The 26,869-nt window shown below is 39.1% G+C and overlaps 1 protein-coding gene across 4 annotated transcripts in view; it reads left to right on the forward strand.

Annotated features, from left to right (window-relative positions):
* Positions 1 to 26,602, forward strand: part of SFMBT2 (Scm like with four mbt domains 2) — a 187,468-nt gene extending 160,866 nt beyond the window's left edge. For all 4 annotated transcript variants that reach the window (XM_066592102.1, XM_066592100.1, XM_066592103.1 and 1 more), the window contains 6 exons: positions 7,268 to 7,377; positions 17,297 to 17,472; positions 19,074 to 19,243; positions 19,893 to 20,135; positions 23,095 to 23,223; positions 26,105 to 26,602. In XM_066592102.1, coding sequence (XP_066448199.1) covers positions 7,268 to 7,377; positions 17,297 to 17,472; positions 19,074 to 19,243; positions 19,893 to 20,135; positions 23,095 to 23,223; positions 26,105 to 26,245 — 969 coding nt within the window. In that variant the 3' untranslated portion in view covers positions 26,246 to 26,602. The remainder of the gene's footprint in view (positions 1 to 7,267; positions 7,378 to 17,296; positions 17,473 to 19,073; positions 19,244 to 19,892; positions 20,136 to 23,094; positions 23,224 to 26,104) is intronic.
* Positions 26,603 to 26,869: the final 267 nt, after the last annotated feature.

A 26,869-nucleotide genomic window follows, 5' to 3' on the forward strand; every position in this document is an offset into this window, starting at 1 on the left:
CTGTCAAAGTGTAGGATGTATTGGGCAGCACTGAGCAGTCGCTTTTATATGTTTAAGGCCTTAGTCAGACGGGCGTTTTTTTTGCGCGATTTGCGCATGCGCATGCGTCCGTCGATTTTATAAAACCATTGCTTTGCAATGCTATCGGACACATGAGCGCTTTTTATGCGCTCGTCCGATAAATTATAGAACAGAAATCGCAGATCGCACCTATCTGCGATCTGCGATTCCTGTTCTCTTCTCTATATGCGCTCAATGGGGTCGGCGGCAGCAGCCCCGACCCCATTGAGAGCATATACTAGACAAATCATTCTACTCTGCCACAGCTGTAACAGCTGTGGCAGAGAAGAACGATGTTTGCCCATTGAATTCAATGGAGCCGGCAATACAGCCGGCTCCATTGAAAGCAATGGGCTGCCGGCGTGCGCGGGATGAATTGTCGGGAAGGGCTTAAATATATAAGCCCTTCCCTGCAATTCATCCAGAAATGTGTAAAAATAAAAAAAATATACATACTCACCTGCTCCCGGCAGCCGGAGTTCCGCGCGGCCGTACTGCAGTGGGTGTGAAGGGGGTGTGAATCCGCAAATCGCGCGAAAAAACACCCGTCTGACTAAGGCCTAAGTGTTAGAAGCAGAAAAAATGTGCCAAGATCTGAATGACTTTGCCAAGGGCCTAATTGTGCTGACTAGAGGCCTGGGTCAGAGTATCTCCAAAACGGCAGATATTTTGGGTGTTACTGGCATGCAGTAGTTAGATCTTACCAAAAATGGAGGACAAATAATTAACTGAGTTATGAGTGCCCAAGGCTCATTGATATGTGTGGGAGTAAAGTCTAGCCTATCTGGTTGATCCCACGGATAAGGCTACTGTCACATAAATTGCTGGAAACGTTAATGTTAGCTACGAGAGAAAGGTGTGAGAACACACAGTGCATCAGAGCTTACTCTGTACTGGGTTATGTGGCCAAAGACCGGTCAGAATGACCATGCTGACTGTAGTCCATCACCAAAAGTGCCTATAATAACTTTTGTAATACGTGTGACCCTATAAAGGAGAACATAAAGGGGATAATATGATCTTTATATACTGTTTATAGAGTGAAGCTATAAGACAAGTGGTTGGTAGGTGGTAACTGACAAGATAGTGTTAACCACTTTTTGGACCTCTTAAAGTACCCTGATGGCAGCGCTATATATGCTGACATCATGTAAAACTGCAAAGACTAAGAATGCTGCTATTGCTATTCCAATGTTTTAAGCTTAATCAGTAATCTGGTGACTTAATCCTCCTACTTTTGCATGGGGTTCCAGTATTTCTGATGATAGCCGTAGTCTTACTTTTCTGTGTTGTACACAATGTGTGATAACAGAGGTAATGAATAGAGATGAGCGAGTATACTCACTAAGGCACATTACTCGAGCGAGTAGTGCCTTAGCCGAGTATCTCCCCGCTCGTCTCTAAAGATTCGGGGGCCGTTGCGGGTGACAGGTGAGTTGCGGCGGTGAGCAAAGGGGAGCGAGGGGGGGGGGGGGAGAGAGTATACTCGCTCATCTCTAGTAATGATATCCCATTATCCATATTTCTTCACTCTTTCAAAAACTGGTTTCTTGTGGCTGTTCATTATGGTTTAGGCTTCATTCCCTTCTATTTTCTATATACATATGCCTTTGGTTATTCTGCCATTATAGTAATGGTTAATACAGAGAACCACTTCAACTGTGAATCATTATAGGTTTATAAATAATATTTTAGCACTTGAATCTCAGTCTTCTTATTACAGGCTTTGCTCATGAGCCACTTTTTATGGTCAGGTTTAAATCCCCGGCTTGAGAAAGTGCACAGCAAAAGTGAATACAGCTACTCATATTTTCTTTGCATACTATATTCCAAGTAGAATCTTTTGATGTTCCAAGTGTCTTTTATACTTTTTGGTGTGGGATTATTCTGTTATGATTTTTTTTACTACTAAATATGATTTTGATAATCACCCACCTTATAGTTACTGATAATATTTTTATGATTGTATACTATAAAAAGAGAGCAATTTGTATATAGGGTCTGTTAATGAAAAGCAAATGTCATGGCAGTACAATGGAATTTGGCATCAATATTTAATAATTTGATATTAAAGTTTTTGTGGGATTAGCCAAAGTTCAACTCTGCAAATAATTATGTAGCTTTCATTTCAGACAAACTGAGACCCGTGCAGTGGTGTACCAATAGTTTAAGTAACCAATCTCCACAAATGTAGTTTAAAGGGCCACTACAGTGATTTTTTTTTATTCATGACCTAACTACCCCCCAGTATATATGAATTAGCTAGTGTTACCTTGTTTAGTTATTCCTTTCTATCTGAAACATCCTTGAGTCCGTCTCCTCAGGTGGTTATGTTTTATTAGGTCTGACTAGCTCAGTTTATATATTCCAAACTAGTCAGTTTCTCAATCAGCATAATTCCTATGTGATATTACATGGAGTGTACCAAACCAGCTCTTCAGGGGGGGGCAACAGACATTCCTATCACAGTTACTGATGATGATTAGAGGCACCTATCACACAATTATAATACAGGTGATCACGGCATATCCTCCTTACTGTATATTTATGGTCTGTAGCTTATTTAGGTGAATACAGAATGTAATAGAAGTGCCTTCCCTGTAGCAGAGTTTATATAGTTTCTAGCTGCTCATGTCATGCTTTGCTGATGTATTATGGGATCCATAGCACAGAATAGTGAAAGCAGAACTCTCAGCATCAAGATGGTGTCTAATAAGTATCAGATAGGAGGCTGCAATGCATAGAAGTGACTGCAATATGCATAGGTGATGTCCAGATGAAGAGTGCAGAGTTAGAAAACTGTGTTTTTTACCAGAGTGGTCCCTTAAAGAAATGCATTCTGTATATTCTATATAGCTGATTTTGAGCAGTGATACAAATGCCTCAGAAAATACGTAAGAAATAGGTCTACAAATATATTTGATGGTCAAGATGGCATATTAAAGTGGCCTCACATGTAGATCTTGAATCCATCAGAATCAGATCGTGAAGTTGACATAAGCATTGACCATCTAAAAAAAAAACGATTTGACCCTTAAGGGGAAAAAAAGGGAAATATTCTTCTAAGCAAAGAATATCCTAATTGTCTAGCAGCACGTTACTAACTTTGGTGAGTTAGATACAGGCTGCAACTACAGCTATATAAAGAGGTCCATATGTGTTTATAAGCCTACCCCTTTTCCGTACATTGCAGAAAGTGAGTAAAACCATCTACAATGCTCTCACAACACAGCAAGCTGCAGTATCTGCAAAGCAATGACAGCGACAGTGCTCAGATAACTAATATAGGTCTAGCTACAGCGCTCCCATAACATTTGTAGCCACGCTGTTGCCCAAGCTAGTGAGGAAAAGTAGTGATCCATGAAAGCAAACAACCGTGCATGCATGAAAAGCATAGGTGGCACTAGAGAGATCCTCCAGGAGGAGAGCTAATTTGCATCGTTTTTCCCAGGAAACAATACCTCTATTTCCTTCAGTAGATGGATCTCCACAAGGAGTACCTGTACTTCCAAGCTATATCAATACCATAACGTTAACGACTACTGTGCACAATGAAAACTAATAATAATGCCCACATGAAGCCCAGATAACTCTGACAGCTACCACTTAGTATTATAGTGCCTCTTTCAGAGAATAACTAAGAGGGCCAATCAGTAGCTCCCAACAGTAATACAATCTCACTGTGCTAGAAGAAGTGATCATGAGCTAGCAGTCGGGCACCATTATATTTTCAAGAATAAAAATGACAAATAAGATTTATGAATTGTCCTCTTCAGTTTGAATGTTAAAAATTCCATCCAAGTGTTTCCTAATGATATTTGGAGGGGGGTTGAGAAGCAACTAAAATGACTGTCACTACAGCTTACACATGGTTGTCTTTTGGCTTTTCCACATCTGGCTAGAAATGCACTCATTGTCAAAAAAAAATCAAGCACTTAGAGGGAGTTGTCCGAATCGAATGAGAATGAAACTTTACAATCATAATCGTAACATTGATATAAGTAAGTGATAACAATATTGGAGCAAAAGGATAATTTATTGCAGAAAACTGAACACTTGAAGGGAGGCTCTAGTTCCCTGTTGGGCCACCTTTAGCTTGGATACCCAATGTGATACCGGTGGACATGGAAACATACATGTTCCATATAGTATCCTGCGGCATATCGGTCCACATTTGCTGTAACAGAGTCTCTAAATCATGCAAACTCATAGGCTGTCAAAGTTGGCATCCTAGATGGTCCCATATGTGTTCTTTTGGTGATAAACCTGGCGACAGGGCAGCCGCGGAAGTGTGACACTGTTGTGCAGACGTTCCTGTGATCCCTTGTGTGTGCGGCTGAGTATTATCCACCTGGGAAATGCCTCTTGCAAGTCCTGCCATGAGAGACAACATATGGCTGCAGGATGTCCTGAATATATCGCTGAGCTGTTATTTTCCCTCATACCACTACTAGGGGTGACCGATTGTCATATGCGATGACCCCCCCAGACCATCATACCAGCAGTGGGGGCCTTGTGCACTAGGTGTGCTCACCCCTAGGTCTCCAGACACAAATAAGGCCTTCGTCAGTGCCCAAACTAAACCTGGATTTGTCACTGAAGACAACTGAGTTCCGCTCTGTAGCAGTCTAGTTTTATCATTCACCACACCAATGCAAAGGAGGACGATGGTGAGTGTCAAAGGCAATATACGTCATGGGTGAAATGTGACCACATTTCCTTCAGCCAAGTGCCTCAAAATGGTTCTGACAGACACAGGGGCCTGTAACGATGATGCCACCAGTCTCTGAATGGCGGACAATGAAGCAGTTATAGCTGCTTGCGCTTGTTGGACGATCAGACGATTCTTTCTACTGGTGGTTTGTCGAGGGCATTCTAAGCCCAGTAGCCTTTTGAGCATGCCCTCATGCATTCATTGGTGCCAACACCTCCTAACAGTCTGGTCAGAACGGCCCAGGTGGCGGGCAATTCATAAATACGACCATCCAGCTTCTAACATTCCAATAATGTGCCCCCTTTAACCTGTTAACTGGGCGAAATCTCTTTAATTGCGTCTAGTGGTCAACAAGCTCTACATGAGTGTAAAAAGAGGTCCGCTGCACACAAGGAGCCTCTGAGAGCCTTTTTATAGGCCAAAGGGGAAACCACTTTTAGGGCCTCACGTGGCAAGACCGTTGATCTAATCACACCACAACTCTAATCATTTTTATATCTGCCCGAAATGTAACTACATGCTAATTTTTGCAACAAAACGACAACTCCTTCTAGGGGCTTTATTTATTTTTTTGACAAAGCACGTGCTTTTCAATTTCACTCGCTCATACTCTTTGCTGTACACACAGCAGATGTGCCATTTAGAAGTCAGCAAGTGATATGTGACACCCTTGTTGGAGCTGTAATGGATATATTGATTGTCACCCAGTTTTCCCATATACAGATATTAATAGGAGATAGCTGAGTAGAATTTTTAGCAACTTGATAGAAGAGGACAAGCAGCTGAATTGTAAGACTATCTGCTTCTTCCATCATTTTGAGCTGAATTGCATGTGTGCCTGCAGTTTGCTGTTTCCATGTTATTACTGCACCTCATTGTATTATCACTTTATTAAGACGTTCATTTCATTCTAGAAGCTGAAACAACAATAAAAATAAATTAGCAGATGCTTCTTAGTGAATAGTGACTGCCATTGTAAACGGCATACAGATATGTAATTGGTTTAGAATCACTCACCCATGAATTGAATATACTACATTTGCTTTGGGAAATATTTGCAGTATGCCCTATGAAATTTATGACCTAATTAGAGTACTTTGTAAATTTAGTTTACATTTCTCAGTCAGCAGATCAGTCTACCAAGGTAGTGAACACTAAATAAGTTTCCCTACAGCACAGTAAAGCTGAGTGGTGCAAATGAAAGAAAATTCATTAGACACGTCTAACCAAACAATGTGGCAATGTATTAATCTGTGCCTTCTATAAAACAATAGTAGCTGCAGATTGTTATCTGTTACATTTGTAGTATCCTGAATCTCCTTTCAATTGTCACATTACATCCCATTCCTGAAGCTTGATCCAGAGGCGTAACTTGAAGCTCCTGGGCCCCAATGCAAAACCTGTAACAGGGCCCCCAACTATAATGCTTTATTCATAGTACTGGGCTCCCTATATGGAGAAGAGAGGCCTTATGGGCCCCCTAAGTCTCCTGGGCCCGGGTGCAACCGTATCCCCTGCATCCTCTATAGTTACACCCCTGGCTTGATCCTTCGAAAGTCATCCTGTACTTGAGCTACTTCCAATGTGATACCGCCTCATAGTTGTTTCATAAAACACATCTATATCTCCTTGGGAGCCACTCGATTGTTAGAAATTGATAGAAAATCATCAGCAATAACCTTATAAAATTACAACTAGAACAGTTATTCTCATGGTAATCCCTGAAAAATTCTAAACCCGTGCTCTGCAGGTACTATTAGCATATTACAGGTACTCTTTGTATGAGATTTGACTGGTAAAAGAAGTCCAGATTAAGCTGTAGGCTACAATAACTGGTTATCTGCAAGGAAAATACAAAGGCTTAAAAGTTAAAAGCTTTAAGGGATTGTTTCATCAAAGACATCACCTTCAATATGAAAGCAGCTGCTCTCCACTCTGGCTCATTCTTGGGGCGTAGAGGACTTATATCATCCAGCTCTTAGGATGTAGCCATAAAAGTGCAGTCATTATTATGACATGGTTAATCCACTGTATTTGCAGGTAAGAACGCCAAAACATGCCCAATGCTGCACACTTAATCTCAAACTTGGGGTCCAAGCAAAGGTCCCCTAATTGGGCATGTGGACAGGATGTGAGAACCCCTCTAAAGAGTTCTTAACCTGGGCTGAAAATCTGCATCGGAGTCACAAAATTCCCATTTTTAGGATAATGCTGTTTGGGTTACAGTATTGCAGTGCCATATGCTTTCATTCATTTAGCATTAGTCTCTGAAGCATTAAGGAGCAATTCCAAGAAGACCTGTGGTCTGTACACTAAGTCAAATCTAGAGTAAAACAGAAAAGATGCAAGATGGTTAATGTATCTTTGCACAAAATCCAGCTTTCTTTTGTTCCATATCATTAAACACACTCCATGCTCCACATAAACACATGCTCTTTATTATGGTAAAGCTGGCAGCAATACATGTACTTACTAGCTCTATTTTTGTGGCAGGTCCTCAGTATGGTAATTAATGCTGCCTACAAACCTGGACGGGTCTTACGAGAGTTACAGTTAGTGGAAGACACATCGTGGAATTTCCAGGAAGAAACACTCAAAGCCAAGTAAGTAATCCGTTGCTAATATACACAGGTCATTATTCTTACTGGTGCTTCAGCCTTGTACAGCGGCGCTTAGAACAAATGAATTCTGGTTAAACAATGACAAGTAATCCAAGAACATGCTGGGTTCATGTATTAAATGCTAATTAACGGACCACTGGTGCATATCAAATATCAGGTGGCATATTTCAGCCGTAGTCTTATGTTAGTCCATAACAATTAGGACAAATTTCTGTTTTGTTTAATATTCCAATAGTCATTTTGTTAGCAGATAACCACACTTCTAGCAAAGCTGGAGAATGCTGCCAGGCTGCCATAACACAGCCTTGATTAATACTAGGACTTTATATGCAGACTAAATCACTGCTGACCAGGTTGTAGTTTCCAGCCTCGAAGGAGTGCTGCAGAATTGTTCCAACATAAACCTATCAAATGGCTCCAGTAGTAGTAAAACTTGGGTTTAAGATCTTTATAAAGTGTAGCTAGAGCTTGGTAAAGGGGATTTTATTGGCTGTTATTTCATCACATTCACATATTCTGTTCGGTAATTGCTAATTGTTCATTGTCTCTATAATCACTACAGAAACAGTGGGTAATACTGTACATATGTTAGACCACAGTACATGTATCCTTTGTGACTTATAGGGACTAAGGACTTGCTTACAACCATATTACAGCTCAAGTATTTAGTAGTTCTGTGATATCAGGAAGGTAATCTTTGGGAACAGTTTTTATGATCTTATAGGGTGATCATATGGCTGCTGCACAGATCCGTAATACGGTCTTAATGCCTTTATTTACTTAGTTTACTTTTGGATAATGCACATAATATACCACTTGATCTTATCTTCATAGTCATATCAATTTGTTAGGTTGTCCAGTTGATTCCCCTGAGGATTGACTCTTTTCAACTCTTTTCATGGGTTTCCTTTTATTGGATATCTTCTATTTATTTGTTATTGTTGCTTTATGTTACATAGTTGTTATGGTTGATAAAAAAATATACACTGTATCCATCAATTCCATTCAGAGGAGTGAATGGAAGGAACATGGATGAAAGGATGGAGGGGGCATGACATTCTTTAGATATAGATATATGTATATATATATATATATGTATATATATATATATATATATATATATATATATATATATCTTTTGTTGATACTTTAATATATTCTATTTTCTTATGAAGACTACTTTTATAGTTATTTACTCATATGGAGTGTGTATTGTGATGTTAATGCCTCCTTTAATTCAAATTTTTTTTGGTTATAATAGAAATATTTAATAGTGGGTCGTATTTGAGAGCACATATGGAAAATAACCATTGTAGACATTGCCGATATATTTTTCTTTATGATCTTTCCTACTTTGACAGAACTGTTCAAATCTTGGAATGAACAGGTTTTTGCCTATAGTATTCTGTCACTTGCGTTTGTTACTGGTAGATGGAATATAGTAAAATGAAACACGGGCATTCTGCCAAGTAATTTCCAAGCAGCTGCTGCCAGTTTTGATTCTTAAGTAGTCAGTGACTTCCTGACTCCAGGAAATGACAATCAGATATCTCACTGGATCAATAATGTGCTGAGAATGTTTCTTAGTACTTTGCCTTCAAGTGCTCCTACTCCAGAGGGCACAGCATTTACTGAATAGGTCAAGGATCGGTGCATGTGGATGAATTTCACAGTAAAGATGACCTTTTTATTCTGCATTCTTAAGAATGTCGTCCCCAACTTCCTGTAATGTACCCATATAGATATGAAGACGCCACCTGTAAGTGCCATATGCTTGGTTACACAGGGAAAATGTGGTTGACAGGTTTTTTTTTCCTGCTAATCTTTAATTTGTTCCTAAAACAAAAAGCTATGCTTGTCAATTTTGCCTGAGCCGCATTTAGAATTGTTAGCGAAGCTAATTAAAGTAATTTACCGTGACCTAGTCTTAATGAAACGCTTCTGATTACTGCTAATAATGCCATTCCCTAATAGGTGTTTCTGGACAATATCCTTTAATAGGATTTAAGTATCTTATCTGTGATTTACTCATCTCTAATCCTTTGCTTGCTATATCATTTTACAATTGTCACGACTTAGCCGCGCTCATTGAGACCACTTGAAATCGTGCCAGCAGTATGTTTTATGATGCATTTATTGAAAAGAGCTGAGGTCATTAGTGATATTTTGTAAGATCCATTTTATGGTGTAGGTGACAGTTTGTGACAGATTTATAGTATTTGCTGCTTTTCTACATGTTTCTACAAATGACATAATGATGAATGTATGCTCGGTTTGCATGTATTTACTTGTGCTTATTTCCAATGTACTGAATCAACATTGAAGAATAAACCATTTCATTTGACCATGGAGAAAATGTTTCCTTTAAATGTTTCCTTTACGCTTTAGATGTGATGGAGTAATGCATACTTGTAATATTTACTATAGAAATACATCAGCACATTTCAGATTTTAATATTCAATCCATCTCTTCCTCCTAAAATGTGTCACTATGTTCGCTAAACGTATAAAACAGGATCTTGTTAATGTTTTATTAGAGTAAAAAGGCCGTCCCAAGAAGCGAGACCCTGTTCATTCGCACTCTTAGGGCATAGACAAGTCCTAAACTGAGGCTGTTGCTCAAGACCCCCCTTCGAGTCGGAACAGAAAGCAACTCTAGAAGAGTGGCTCTCATTCTGATGGAATCCAGAGACTCTTGTATCACAAGGATGACTATTCGTCAGAATGGCCATCATTTAATACTGCATTTCCCCTGCAGCAGCTACTGTAGGAGACATGTTCGGCTGGACATGGCTTTTCCTGGCAAAATAAGCTATTTCTGTGTGCAGTTGATTACCTTCGGAAAGAGGTTGGCGCTGATCCAACAATTCCTTCAAGACGTAATAGTGAATAGAGCCTATATTACAAAGCTGTCAGAAATGTGCTACCAGATCATACTTATTCACCCTTGACTGTAATAATAGTGAAAATGCCTTCATAACATAGCATGCAATGGAATATGCTAACTTGGTGTGGCACTGCTTAAAATTAAAGGCATACAGAGGTATGTTATAGGTCCATAGATCTACATGGGTGCTGTATTAAAGAACCGTAGAACACAGATCCATGGTACCACTATCTGATTGAGCTCTAAGTTCTAGCTTTATCTATCATAGATGAGAGTATGACATGCAATGAATGGAGCTCTGTGAAAATTGGACAGTGTCCGTGTGCTATTTGATGATTCTTGGGTCTGAAATTATCGGCCAGCACACAGTCACGGGAAGCTCTGCCCAGCATAATCTGGGTTTTCATGCTTTGTATTCCTAGCTTAAAGTACCTTACACTGTATGACTGTCAGACGCATGAGTGCCCAATATCCATTCCAGCTTTCGCACAAGAGCGATGGTCAGTCAGATAATGGAGGTGGAACAGTCGGAGAGCTCTTCCACCGCCCACCTCCATTCACAGAAAACAAGACATTTACAGATTGAATGACTCCTGTTTATACTGGGCAAAAAGTTGCTTAGTTGTCTTTCCGTTTCAGTGAGCTGAAAGAGAATGACTAGCGCCTACTGAGCAACCTCTTGCTCGGTACCCTGTCATGGGTCATGTATACATGGCTGACAGTCAATTATTTGGGTGACTATTATCTTGTGTAAAGGTACCTTTATTTATTTTTGGTGCGTTTTTTTAATGTTTTGGACGTTTCGATATATAATTTGCATAGTCTCTGATTACAGGGCGCATATGGCGACGGTTTTGCTCGGGGTTAGTCATTTCCTTTCTTATGTACCATATTTTTCGTTCTACCAGATGCACCTGATGATAAGACGCACCTAGGTTGTAGAGGGGGAAAATAGGAAAGGAATATTTTGAACTCCCCAGACCAGACAGGGAGGTATTACAGGAGGAAAAAAGAGCAGTAGTACCGCCGCAGAATGAAGCATATACCACTTGTCAACCTGCTATTCAGCATCCAGGAAGGCTGAGTGTAAATGTAATGGTGATCTTATTACTTTTCACCCAGCTTTCCAGGAGCCCTGAATGCCATGTTTGACTAGTTATAGCAATACATGTGGTTTATATATTGCATAACTCTGCAGCTTGAAGAGCTGAATGACAATGTAATGATGATTCCATTAGTTGTCACCCAACTTTCCAGGAACCTTACATGGTATGTCTTATGGTTATGTATGGTGTATACATCTGTGCATAGCTAGGCACAAATATATACACAAATATATACATCATATACAGGCAGATCTTTCTCCCCCTCCCTCTCCCCTCTGCTATGTAGCCATCAAATGTGAGACACATCTGTACCTACAGCTGATTGATGAGGGGGGAGGGGCGGGGGTGGGAGCAGCAGTTCCCTCTCACTAATCAGCTGTTTTACGGGCGCTGCTATGGAGCGGACCTGCTATCTTTAACACACTGTAGGCTGTATAGCAGGAGCCGCCTGCTCATACAAAAGCTGATCACTGAGCTTGCTGCTGCTTCCCCACCTCCAGCAATCAGCTTTTGTAAGGCCGCTCTGCTCTCCTGTGTGTGCTTTGTATGCGAATGGCCAGAAGCTCTGTGAGAAGGATTTTCAATCCTTTTCAGTTGCCGGACGGGTCCAATTTCGGCATGTCGCTCTATAGGACGCACTGACGTTTTCCCCCCACTTTGAAGGGAATAAAAGTGCAACTTATAGAGCGAAAAATATGGTATATATATTTATTTTATTCTGCAATTTTTTCAACTAATTTTTGTAACAATTTTTTTTAACATCTCTCTCCCCCATGATGTCATATAACACCTTTTGAGGGTCATTCCAATTTTTTTTTATTTCACACTTCCACCATAGCTGAGGCATCCATATGGGCCCCTGTAACAAGGTAAAAACATCCCCCTGTAGTCACAGTAGTCGTTACAAGAGCTCTTCAGGGTCTGCTAGAAGGCACCCGGCGGTCACGTGATCAGGTTGAATAGTGGAAGTAACACTTCCACTTTCTCTTTGCACTATATAGCACTCATTGAGCGCTATGTACCCTGAAAAGGAGAAGGCAGAAGTTCTTAAAAAAAAAGATTCTACCTTCTCCTCCAGGTTCTTGGCTGTCACTAACAGCTGAGGACCCGACCTACTTCTGCTTGATTGCAGAAAGAGGAGCTTTAACCCTGTGCCATGCTTCTGCTATGGGAGAGGATTGAAGCCCAGGACCAGTGCCATAAATTTACCATGCTTGGTCCTTAAGGGGCTAACTCGCACTGATATACTTCTGGTATGTATCTAGGATACCTTTGTAGGTAACAGAAAGTCCAAACTGTCAAATTCAGTTAAGTAGTAGGATGTGCTTTTAATAAATGAAATCTAAAGTTCTACAGCTGCCTAGAGACTTACAGGACTGTTCGTAGATGTAACATTTTTTTTTGTTAGCAAACTATAAGTGTCTTACAACTATAGAATGGTTCTTGTACTCAGAAAATTCTTCCTTTTTTTTTCTTAGTCCAGCATTTTTTTTAAAGCGACACTCTAGTTTTGGAACAAAATTCTCTCCCAGGATTGGAGGATGTTATATTACCTATAGTTCTCTGCTGTCTCTCGATCAGCCAGTTCTGGGTCCTATTTTTGGGCATCCAAGATTGCTGATGCAATCTTCGGACTACTTAATCTCCAGAGTATATTGGTAGTATTAGGCTACCAATGCACTGTATCTGTTCTGTAATTGGCCATAGGGGCTCGTGTGATTTGCACTGACGAATCAGAGAGCAGTACACAGTGTGCATACGGTAGCTAGAAAATTGCTACAGCTATCTTGGAAGGGTGAAAATTGGGCCCAAAACTGGCAGAGGGTCAGCAGAGAACAACCAGAGGGTCACTTCCTGTTAGATAAAACAGACAGGCATGTTTATTCTAAGGAGGTGGGGTAGATGGGTGGTTTCGAGACAAATCGTAAGCCTATTTAATATGAAACATACCACTACATTTCTGTCAACTGTATATTTGACCACTAGATTGTAGATGAAACTTGTCTGATCTGCCAACATGTACCTACAAGTATAGGGCAACTTTACACACTTGCTGGCTGTGAAACCTAACAGTGCCAGAGAGATGCTAACGTATGTGAAGTGTCAATGTACTATTACAATAGTTAGCAGAACTTTAATGAATATTGCCAGTATTTTATTCTCTTTGTATAAATTGCAATAGAAAAAGCTCTGCAATAAGTATGATATATCACAAAAGAGATTATTCCTACTACCTAAAATGACTATAATGCATAGAAAGAATCATTTTACTGCCAGCTAGGCTTTTTTTCTGATTGTTCGTAGCAGCATTTTACATTATAAATGTCAGCACCTGAGATGTTCTCCGCATTATAATTTACCTATATTACAGTTTTCCGGAATGCAAAGTAGAAGTGTTTTATTTCTGCTAATGTACAGCGTAGCTAGGCATTGTTTGTGGAGTTTGTATTTTATTGTCATTTGCGCAGTCTTTTAACGCTAGATCTAGTTGTAAATTAAATAAATTCTAAATCATTTTACTGCGTTCTACAGCCTACTGTAAGGAGCTTATCGTCTGGGCAGGGTTTATTCAGGAAATTCTAATCTCCTAGCAACACTAAAGAGATCATTTACTAAGCCCAGAAGTGGCCATTTCAGATAAATCTAGAGCTCACTTAATTGTGTTTAGAAGGACAAAAACATGAAAATAGCAATTCAGAATGGAGTGGATAATATTCAACAGCACGCAACCAAGAAATTCTTCTACATAAAAAATACTATTCTGGCTTTTTCTGTGTTATCCGCCCATCCCATATCTTTCTATCTAGTTTATATATTACATATATCACTAGAAAAAGAAAACGGTTTGTCAATGTTATTATTTTCAGTATACAATATCAAAGCTTTGTAGCACGTAGGCCCTGTCATCGATACAATAATTGTGATACTAAGCATATTTTTAGTTGGCCATCTTGACATAATAATTTTTAAGCTATTTGTCACACCTCATTTTTTTGCAATTGAGGCCTCCTTCACACAACTGTTTCCAAGTTCAGCCGATCGCGACTAAAAATGAAGATTAGCCGCGATCAAGTCCCAATCTTAATTAGCGTTTTCTCATCCATTCACATGGGCAGTGTATCGGCGAAAAAATACGCTGCAACATGGAAATCCCTTGGTCGGCACAAATCCTCGGAAGGACTGCTATTGCTTAAATAGAGCTAACTGTCATTTTTTCCCAGCACCGGACACAGCTAAACTCACTTTTTTTTCAGCTCCCATAGACGTCTATGGGAGCTGCCAGCATATCTCGGCCAAAGATAGGGCAAGAATGATCTTTTCACATGCCGTATAAAATTGATTACCGTTTTCATTGATTGGCTGCTTGTTAAGGAGGTGTTCATACAGAATTATTTACTACACTGTGGCATACCTTCAGTGGGTTCCATCACTACTGCCAAAAACAGCATTGTGAAGGAACTTCCAAACAGATCAAATCACTTACATTAGTGAGGCAGACACCCCATTTTACAAGGGCTCCATTTGTTTCCGTTATATTTAGAGTATAAGATTCCAAATATAACGAAAGTGAACAGAACCCATGTAAAACGGACACCAGAGGGGTGTCCATTTCGTTAATGCAAGTGAATGGTTCTGTTTGTTTCCATGAGGGCTCCATCATTATATCGTGACAGAATCCCCAGACGTAGTGATACAGTATTGTAAATAATGGTATGTAAATGCACCCTAATAGAGACCAAGAGGAACACTGGAGCACCAGCACTGGATTGCTAAGAGAAATAAGGGTTGAGTTCTGTTTTGTTTGTTTTTTTATAACATTTGTAGCTGTTTTTTTAAAAACAGAAATTAGAAAACCCCTTTAATATACAAACAAATGGCAATGAATGAAGATCAGCAGAATTCTGGTCAATTTGGATAATTTCCAAAAAAAATAATCGCTTAAACACAGTTGAATTTCTGGTCTAGATGATTTTGCTGAATTACACAAAATCTACTTGCAGAGATAAGGGATGGCAGAACAGTGTAGCTGTCTACAGAGCCATAATCTGGAAGATTTTCAAGTTCAATAACACAACAGGCGCAGAGAAAATCTATTAAATTGGAACTAGGTTAATGCAATATGAACACATGACTTGGGAATACAGTGAGAATAATTTATCTGATTAACTGGAACTACCAGAGACTAAACACTCATCTGCCAAATTTATTTTAAAAAAGTTGTCCCAGTCTGTAATAGGAATGCTGGTATAGGAATGTTATGGCCATTTACTATATGTTACTTGTATCATCTACTAATATGTTCTAGATTAGTGTTTCTCAAGCAGAGTTTTGCGCAATCCTGTGGATCCCTAGGATCCTGTCAAAGGTTCCGTGGCAGAATGCTTCACTTTAAAAGCAGGGAATTTGTGGGTTGATCCTTAGCTCATTCAAAGATGCCTTGAATGCTGTAGATAAAACATTCAGTAATCTGAGCCATTTTAAAGCTTTCTTGCCTTCACATTGTCATTAATTGTGTACATGTAATAAATCCGACCCAATGCTATGTTATACAGAAAAATAGGAGAGACTATGGGTGGCCATAAACAGTAGCTAAATGTGGTCTGAACCTGATGATTTTCGTTGGACCTGCCAACAATCCAATATGTATGGGAGACTCTTGACTCTCCCCCATCGGCACATATCAGCAGAAAGAAGGGTTGGGCATTTTGGATTCCAAAAATCCCATTACTTTTATTCTTAGGGGTGAACATTTATCACCAGACATGACTGCCAGTGACTTATTTGCCTCTAGCTATTGAGAATATAGTGCATGCCGCTCAGGTCAACCATTATTTAAAGTGTGTTGCCACCTTATGAGAAGTGTTTGCATCGTGGTACTGTGTTCATGTGTTCAGTGTGATAGGAAATAGGATTCATAACAGGAAAATGTTTACCAGGGGTCTACTGGTGGAAGGAAGGTTGGTAATCACTGCCCTAAAGAATAGATAAATAGAGTGAGAGATGGATGGAGAGAGATAGGTAGAGGGAATAATAGAATGATAATTGATTTATAAAGGACATGGAAAGAAGCAGCAGTCCATGGTCAAGCACACACCTAATGATCTCCCAATTACCTCTTAAGATGTCAAGCACTTAAGAGTGTCTTCGTATCAGTTATGCTGGACCCTGGACTGATACATTCTTACATGATTAGGCTTCTATAAGACCTTATTTTTCACATTCAATACACTGCATAATGGACAGTATGCAAAGAAACCAACATTTGAGGAAAGGAGAGGAGCAATATAAATTGTAGTGCTTTTAATAACAGAATCTTACAATGCCGCAATTGTTTTCTATAGAGGAAGAAGATGGTTGTCATAAATGCATAAGTCTCATAAATTTATAAGATAGGCTGCATTGAGATACTATGGATAAAACAGAAAAAAATAAGTTTGCTGTGTATTTTATGTGCCATTGTTTTTTAGTTCATGTGTCATATGTACTATTTGAGCTTTGGCACACTTCTGCCAGCTTTTTCGCATCTCAATATTTATGAGAATACATACTTGTATTTATGATTATTACACATAGGATCTTACTTAATACTCTATTGCCGTGATATACAGAACACTCTTGGTGAGTTAAAGAAGAGTAGGAAATAAATTCTTTAGGAGAAGGTTATTGATTGGAAATAGATAAATCAAGAATGATAGTCATAGAAAATGTACCTAGTGTTACAGAACCAATGTATTTACTTATTACCTGTGTTGCCATATGTCATTTGTACAGCTGCCTGGTGATCTGGGAAATAATTGGTAATTACGTGAAATCCCATCCAGGTGAAAATGGTTCTCAAGAGCGTTACAGGCAGGTGTGTAACTATGGAGAAAGTAATCTCAGCATTTCATGTTTGTATCCCTTCCAGATACAAAGGGAAAACGTACAGGGCAACTGTGAAGATTGTCCGCACATCAGACCAGGTTGCAGACTTTTGCCGCAAAGTGTGTACGAAGTTGGAATGTTGTCCCAATTTGTTCAGTCCATTGCTGGTTACTGATGTATGTCCAGAAAATTGCTCCATACACACAAAAACCAAATACAGTAAGTATCCCAAGACATTGTGCCTTCCTGCATCCGACATGTCCCTGTGTAGAGAATAGCATCTACTCTTCAGTCACTGCTTGGAGCTAATTTATCATCTCCAGCTGTGTGACAGGTGCTTTAAGAACACAAACAATTACAGACACAGGAAACTATTTATTTTTTATTGACACCGGATTAAGGAGTAAATCTCCCTGTAAGCGAGCGGTCACAGAATTAGCACTGTTACGAACTGTCCGTGAACATTATCATTCCACCAGCGTTTAATAGGCCTATGTAGGGGATGCATTCTGTACATCGGGTTACAATTAATGATGTGTTCCAAGCACATTCCACAGCACTGGGTAACATTATACTTTAGATTCACTTTACAGAATGTTGCATTGTACTTTGTGCTTTCTTATGTTCACAAGCTAATCTGCATTTTCAGCAAAGGCAGGGCTCATTCACACTTGTAGTGCCCTGTATTTTATGTACATTATAGACAATAAATGTAAAACAATCATTGTTTCACAGACCCATGTATTTCAGTGGGTTTGGAACATATAACATTATTTCTTTACAATCCATTTTTAAAAGCTTTAATAATAAATGTAAAAAATTTGCAGTTAACATAAGAACTCAATAATATAAAAGTTAAGCAAACTTAGTGCATATATTGAGAGCATATAAGATGCAATATCCGATTAAAGGAGTTGTCAGCTATCCACATGATAGCCTTCCATAGTAGATCAGCTGGGGTCTACCATTCGTGACCCCTGCCAATGTGCTGTTCAATGTCAGCAGCAAACAAAGAGCTATTCCTGCTGCAGTGGCCAGATATGGAAATACAGGCAAAGTTTCTATTGAACCCTGAGACCCTGAGCAGCGCCCCCTTAGGCCTCATGTCCACGGGCAGGCCGAGTTCTGTGGGCGGGAGCCCTGCCACAGGATCCCACCCTGCCCATGGCATGAGGACATTCCAAATGCGTGTGGGTCGTCCAGCATCTCCTCCCGGCATGTGGGTGCATCTGGCGGCCGGCACTTCCCCCCCCTCCCGCACATGATCAGTGGAGATTTTTTTTTTAATCTCCTGCTTTCCCACAGGACCTACAGCACACCCGGGGTGACAGTTCTGGGTGTGCCGCAGATCGGACGGCTTTAATTAACTTTAATGGAAGCCGTCCCTGCGGGATCCGTGGCAAAACGGATCATGCTACGATTTGTTTTCAGGACCGGAAGGTTCGGAAAACAAACCCCCGTGCTTTAATTAAGCTGCGGGCGCCCATGAATAGTCTATGGGTGGCTTGAACTCTGGATCATCCGCGCGGGTACACCACGCGGATCCCTTACTCTGCTGCTATCCCTCTTAATGCAGAGAGAAGAAAGTGCAGGTGCGTGGGCTATCAAATCCATTGAGTGGAGGAAGGTCAGAAGCTGCGCCCCTTAACAAGACCACTTGTGCTCAGGCCAGGTTTACAAATGACAGTTTGGGGCAATGGACTTTATCTAGCTCAAACCAAGAGTATGTCCTAAGCAGGGGGAATGTTAATATGCAGTAACCTTGTTTTCCAAATGAAAATGTATTCAGTATGATGAATCATTACTATTTTTCACTGTAGCTTATTATTATGGAAAGCGGAAAAAAATTGCAAAGCCGCCTATTGGAGAACACACAGTAGAAAATTCCCAAACTAAACCAACAAGACGCAGAAAAAGGAGAAAATCAATTTTTGTACAAAAGAAAAGACGTACATCCCTGGTTGATGTTAGCCCAATTGGCTCTGCTGAGGTATGAAAAATAAGGAATTCTGAATATTTAAACTCATTTTTTTAAATGTTTTAATACAGAATATTTTTAGATATTTGATTCGTATTTTATTTTTCCGTAGATTTTTTTTATCATATAATTGACATAAGTGAATAATATAAGCACATCATTTGTAATACCGACCAATTCAATTTGAAACTTAATGTCTTCCTTTTTTTATACATTATTTTTTGAAATCATATTTTATTGTTGAAAAATGAAAAAGGATTACTTGTCTTTTGGGTGCATATTTATTATTTGTGAATACATCTTTGTGCTCCACATTCATGACTTCACTTTGGGGCAGTGCATGCCTGCTGATGGGCAGATTTGAAGATTTGAGAAGATTTCTCTTGAGTGAAGAAAAAGTCACATAAATGCTCAGATTATCAGAATTATTGTAAATTTGTATATTGATGGCTTTTCTATGAATAGGAGAAGAATGACAAGCAATCCTCCATTGTGTAAAAATGGCCGCATTGAAGTAGTCTAAGCAACTGGTGGCACAGAGGCCTTTTGGCTTCACTAGAAGAATACTACTTAAGAAATTTAAATAATTTAATGTCATTTTAAATGTTTTTTTTGTTTTGTTGGTCCTATGTCATGTAACATAATTGTACAATGTTAACAGGAGAGTGCAGAAGATGATGGCCTTGAAGATGATACAGGTAGTGAGGAAACAAGTTCTGAAGTGCGTGATGATCATACTGACACTTCCTCAGTTGAAGTTCCTTCTATTCGTCCAAGGAGAGCGGTAACGCTGAGAAATAGCATTGGGGCTGACAAAGCACCGCTAGTGGAGAGGGCAAGAAGAGTCCGGAAAACACGCTCATTTTCTTATGTTGAAGAGGTCAACATCACAAGTGGGAAAGATGTAAGTTTTTCTGCAATAATACTCATGTCATGAGAACGAGAGGAAACTGTTTATAGAGGTATAAGGCAGCCGCATACAGCTTGAAGAATGCACATGAATGACGATGTCCTTGAGTTCGAAGAATGTAATGTTCTGTAACAATTACACGTGAAAAGCAACGTAATGTTCTTCAGAGTTGTCGTATTACCAAATTATACCCTGCCTTTGAATGTCAGACAACAGGAAAAATTGTTGCAATTTTAAAAAAATACATTTTATTGAGCAAGAAAGGATTGTTACAATGTCACGATTTTAAATAATGATACAAAGTCTCATCAAAAGATAATTGTAGCTGATAAACAAATTTACATATAAAGAGATCAATTTCTTTTTTTTTTAAATTACATAAAGAAAACCCATAAACATAACAAGATAACAGGTGGCTTACAAATATGGAATCCTTTCAAAAGGGTTCTGTCTAAAAACTCAATGAGCTTATGTAATGTTAACACAAGGTAGAAGAATAAAGTGGTGGATGTATTCACTTCCTTCCTTGTCAACTCTAAATGAGATGTACATTTTCAAAGCAAACTTGCTAATGTAATGTATTATTCCAGTATTCTATGCCTATGGAGATACCTAGATTTCTTTCCCAATGAAGTAAGCAAAGGGGCCTCATCCCCAGAGATCTATCCAAAATAAGCGTAAAAAACCTTGAAATGCCTTTGGCATCTTTTTTAAATCAGAGAACGCTAATTTAAATGCAGGTTTGGGAAGAGAACGCAAGTTAGGAGTCTGAGTAATAAAATGGAAATATTCTGAGAAACTTATAAAAATGTTTGTTAGGAATGTGAAATGTAGCAGAAATGTCATTAATAGGCATTAGGTGATTACCTTCCCATATATCTGAGATTATTGCTGCAGTGATCCAGTTACTAATTGAAATATCTGAAATAATAAAGGATATCATCTGTACTGGTTACTCCAGCTGCCTGAATGGAATAATAGATTTATGGATGGAATTATAGAAATCATTATGTGTTTCCATGCTTTGAATCCAGCTAACATAATAATAAAAGGAAATTGCGGTACAGCAACTCCCACAGTTATTACCCATAATAAAACATTGGCAGGTATAGCGTTTGGAAATGATTTTTACATATTCACCCAATGTCGCCCAATGCATTGTGACAGTATTTGCTTACCAGTGTTTGGCTGTCATGTTGCTGTCACGTTGTGCTCCTAGGACCTGTAGGTCTATGGGTTTGCAGGAGCACACTGTGGCAGGTGTGGGATGATTGAGCTGCCTGAGGATGTGGAGTTCTCCAGCCAGCCAATCACCACCAGTCTGCTGGGGGGAGGATGCGGAACAGGACGGGAGCTAGTGTGCTAAGCTCTGCCCCCTCTCCACCCCTTGTTGGCAGTCAGCAATGGGAGGGGTCAGGAGCTTAGCAACTAGCTCTGTCCCGCCCTTCCATTGCAAACAGCCGGCAAGGGGTGGAGAGAAGGGTGAGGGAGTTTAGCAGTCATGCTGCTAAACTCCCTTCCACCTACCTTATCCGGCAGCTGTCATTGGGTCCCATAGGAGTCTATGGCAGCGGCCGCATTCCAGCCAGGAAAGATAGTTCCAGGACTATCTTTTCTGCCCGACATAACAGCGCCCGGCGCTATATTGGACGGCTGGGCACTTTTACGCCGCGGGGATACACCTGTTTGAACTGATGCAGATTTTAGAAGTTACTACATGTTGAAACAACAGATTATCATTGAAGAACATGTCTATATGAGTGTATGCCTTGTGCATGTATGAAAAAAAGTACAATCTTTTTCAGTAAAGTGTTGCAACCTCCATACATCAAGAATGTTTTTCTTTTTGTGTCAATTGATATAAATCAGTGGGTTTATCTATCAAACTAGAAGCAGACAGGTCTAGATATGGCCACACAACTCTGTTAAAATCTCCTGCCATCAGGACAAACCTATTCTTATAATGGTTGATTTTCTTGAAAAAAAAAAGCACAATAATATTTAGTTTGTTTTTTGTTTGGGGTATAAAGGACTCCCATAGTATAATTTATATTTTTATTCTACAAACCAAGATAATATATCTTCCCATTGGGTCGATAATGGTCTGAATTGGAGAAAAAACAAAAGTATTTTTAAGTGCAATGACTACTTCTTTTTTGTTAATTGCTGGAGCATTATTTATATCAACTAACTTATTGTGAACTGTTAAGAATTCACCATTTTAGATTCAATGTGAGAAGTTCTGTCTCCTAGTGCTGTAAACTCTGCTTGCATGTTTTTAAAAGCAGCATTAATATATTTCTGGAGTGATTAGCTCAACTCCAGCAACATATGAGATTCCTGAGAAACTGGTTTGAGGTAGGAGGACAGAAAAAAGTTCTTCTGAAAAATGTGTTGCTAGTCAGATGAAACATGGTCAGTCACCATTTCAGAGTTAACTGCAGCACTTACATGTCTATCAATTTTGGGTCCTCGTTTCTGCACTGTGAGCCCCAGCAAAGATGCAGAATGGTGAGAGGGTCAATTACCAAAGCTTCTTTGAGAAGTATCAGGTAATGAAGAAGGTGAGGACACTTGTGAAGCTGCAGCACTACTGCCCTCTGATTCAGTAAGCATGCTGCCGACTCCTTTTTGTGACATTGTAGAAGGAAAGAATTTTGTGAGTATTGCAGAAGAGTCAGGCTTAATTTTTTGCTTTCCCAGTGATGCAGGAGCACTAGAAGAGATAAGTGTTATAATTCTGTCACCAGAAACCCACAAAGGATGGGGAGGTGAATTTTGGCTCAGTACAATGGAGCTAGTGAATGTGCAGCTTACTCCACGTGCTGCAGGCCATGCCTTTCCACACACCCCCCTCCCCAAATTTTTGTAACTTTTGGTACATTATCATATATTTGTTCTAAAGTCAGATGCGATTAATAACTGTTTATATCTGATCATTTTATTGCTAAAGGAAAAAAAGGAAGAGGAAGAAGAATGCCTCGTCCTCGAGAGCAACCCCTTAGAATGGACAGTAATGGATGTAGTGAAATTTATTAAGTCAACAGATTGTGCTCCCTTAGCAAAAATCTTTCAAGAACAGGTATAAACAATACTTCTTATATATTATAGTTTGTGTTATATTGTAGAATTCCCACTCAATTTACTTGAACTAAGCATTGAAGGATTTGTCCCTATGGTATATGGCTGCCTGTTGACTGTATTCTACAAATTCTGCATTTCATTACAAAGTTAAATCTGGGTCTTCAGTGTGATTATCAGGTGTCAGCAGAATACAAGCTGTTTTTCTGGTAGTCAGTATGTGCTTTGAATACTGTAGAACCAGACCTGCATTCTGCTCTGCAGTGAGAGGATACAGGCTACCATAAACAGAATCCCTCCTAAAGGGCAGCTGGACTCTCATGTCACTCTGCATGCTATTGCTCAATGGTTCCTGCATATAAAGGGATCTTTTTTATAATACAGTTATTATTAGGGAGCTTGAACTATTTTAAAGCTAATACATTCTTTCTTTTTTATCTTTTTTACACAACTACAAAACTTAGAGTGGTTGTGACACAATGGATATTTATCATCTGTCCATGAGATGTTGAAATGAGCTATGCAAGGCTTATTCCCCAAGGGTTTTACAGTATTGTTTCAGCTCCTCATTGGAGCCATTTTCAAGCGATAGTGAAAGTGTGATACCAAGTATATAAAAACATCTACATATTAACAATTCATTAATTAATATAACATATAAAAACCATAAATTACTAATAACTTCTAAAAAACATAAAGTGCTATATGGATTGTGAATACAAATAATTATATACTGTCTCAATTCTTATATCATAGTATACAGTAAAGTGCATGATAATTCAAACTAGACATAAAAATTATCAATCTGTATAATTAACTGAGCGGTTGGCACACAACAAATTTGGAACACAGCAGGTTAAGCTAATATATACAATACAACAGTGACAGTAAGCTAGTTGAATATGCTTGTCTTGTAACAGTTTGCATGTCAGTAAAAATAAGCTTTGATTGGCTGAACCAGTTGGCAATCACTCTAAGCAGCCAATCAGAAGAGCCAAATGAGATGACTGTGTACTCAGCACGTTTGTGGAATAGAATTGTATTTCTGTTGTAGTATTCTGCTAAGTGCAAATTAATCCCAGCATGTCCCTGCTTTGTCATTAGTATGTGTGTATATATACATGCATGCCTCTTCGGATCTATTTCATTTTGTTTTGATGAAGGACCCTCTGAGGTCCGAAAGCTCGCTATAACATCATGTATTTTTGTTAGCCATTAAAAGGTAATCTACAAGATTACTTGGTTTCTCTTACTGAGAACAATCACACTTTGTTGAATAGAAGAACCGTCAAGCATCATATTGGCAAAAAACAGCTCTTTTGTATTGCGTAGTGATCAGATTTACCAGACAGAGCAGAATCTATTGAATATACCCCAGGAGAATCAGTAGCAAGGTTACAGAGGCAAATATTCTAAAATAACAAAGTTATCCATGTTGTACAAAAACACATGTAAACTCAAATATACAGTTAAATGTTTTAATGCCCACTGATGTGCCAAATAGTACAGGTTAACACCATACTGTGTAAGTGACATCAGGGATATATGAAGCCATCATCAGCCTCATGCACCATAAGCGCTAATATCCCACTGGGATATACTGTTCCTACAGTGAAGAGGGAACACTGAGGAAAAATGGATCCAATGGGAAGTTGAAACATTACTGTAAAACCATGGGGAAATAAACCTTGCACATCTCATTGAATATATTGGAGGGATGCTTCTGTTTTTTTCTCTCAGTCTTTATTTTTAACTTTGAGTCTGGTCCTAGGAAGCTTTACATTCACGGCTAATGAGATGTTATTGTGCTGCTTCATTCTTTCATTGGAATATACTACTATTGGTGATAAAGGTCAGACTGCTAGGACCCCCAAGATGACTAGAACAGTGGGTTTCAAGTCCCCTATTCTTGATAACTGTCTACTGGACTGGCGGCTCGGCTATCTTTGTCACTTCCATAAACATTGAATGAAGTGCTATGACAAGTTTGACCACTGCTCAATTCAAACTTCTCTTCAATGCAATTATGTAATGGAGAGGAAGGGGCTTGGAACCCTCATTCTAATGATCAATGGAGTAAAGCTCCCAGCAAACATGATATTTATTGCCTATCTTGTAGATAGGTGACAACAGTCACAACCCTTTTAAGAGCCATAGTTTAATTTAAAGATAAATTGGAACGACTTGGTAAGTGGCGCACCTCTATGAGCAAATAATGAGCTCTAGAGGCCAGGATTAGAACTGAACTCCTCTTTATTTAACATAGAAAACAGCATAGTCATGCATTTCGGGGACACAGTCCCTTCCTCAGAACAACTAGCTGGAACACAAATTTGTTGGGAATAGTTGTGTTCATGAAGTTAGAGATTCCTACTACAGGTTCCTACTACTCCTCTAACTTCATGGACACAACCACAACTATAACCTTCATCCCTGCAAAGTTGTGTTCCATCCGGCCGTTCTGAGGAAGGGGCTGCATCCCCGAAATGCATAAATATGCAGTTTCTTATGTTAAATAAAGAGGAGTCAGGTTTTAATCCTGATCTCAAGGGCCTATTATTTGCTCATAAAGTTGCACCACTTGTCCAGTCTTTCCAATTTTATCGCTGTTATGCCACATTACTAAGGCGTTCCCTGGACTGGCAGCATCTTGCATCCCTATTGGGCTTTCTATTTCCATATGGTTATACAATAGTGTGCTTCTGAACGTCTGCTTTATGGCAGCTTCAGTCCCTTCTTTCACATAGTGTATTTCTAATGTTTCATTACCATATGGTTTCTATAAAGAGGGTGTAATCATCTTCGTATTGTTGGGATTGTAATTGCAATGTGCATCGAAATATATAAAATAGATTAAAACATGACTTTTTGTGTATTTTCAGGATATCGATGGACAAGCATTCTTACTTCTGACTCTTCCCACAGTTCAAGACTGTATGGAACTAAAATTAGGCCCTGCCATCAAGCTCTGCCACCAAATAGAGAGAGTCAAAGTGGCATTCTATGCACAATATGCCAACTGAACCCTCTGATTTGTTTTGCTGTATCTAACCTAGATTCATTATTAAGGTAAAAAAAGGGTTTTTAAGAAAAAAAAAACTGAAAAAAGAAAAAAGTCCACACAAAAGATTTTTTCACATTTGTAAGAAAATGTAGATATTGCAGCCATTTTTTTAATGAAGCTATGCCTAATCATAGCTATGAAGATCACAGGAATCTTTAAAAAAAATAAGGATTTTTGTCTTGTTTGTCTGATAAAAAGGCATATTTTGGCATGTCTGATCTTTTAGCAAAACTTGTAATCTTCTTTCATATTGAAAGCGTGTGTTTGTTTTTACCGTGATCTGTGGCTTAAATGAAAGCTGTGATTTAGTAGTTCACTTTCTATTGTTGCTTCTTGTCATTTTAATACCAATCTGGAGAAAATAAAGCCTTTCACTAGAGGAAAGGTCTATCATTCATTGCAGAGTAATAAATTGCAAGAGACTTCACTTGCTGTTAAACTGCCATTGAGCTGTAAAGTTAGGCTAGCTATGGTGGATATAGTTATCTGACTTAATGATACACTGACTTAAGGCGAATGATAAGACCAAGGCGCAAACTTTTAATTGCTAGTACTGCTATTACAAAACTGTAGTGTGACAGGT

Source organism: Eleutherodactylus coqui, chromosome 2 (assembly GCF_035609145.1).
Source record: "Eleutherodactylus coqui strain aEleCoq1 chromosome 2, aEleCoq1.hap1, whole genome shotgun sequence".
NCBI lineage: Eukaryota > Metazoa > Chordata > Amphibia > Anura > Eleutherodactylidae > Eleutherodactylus > Eleutherodactylus coqui.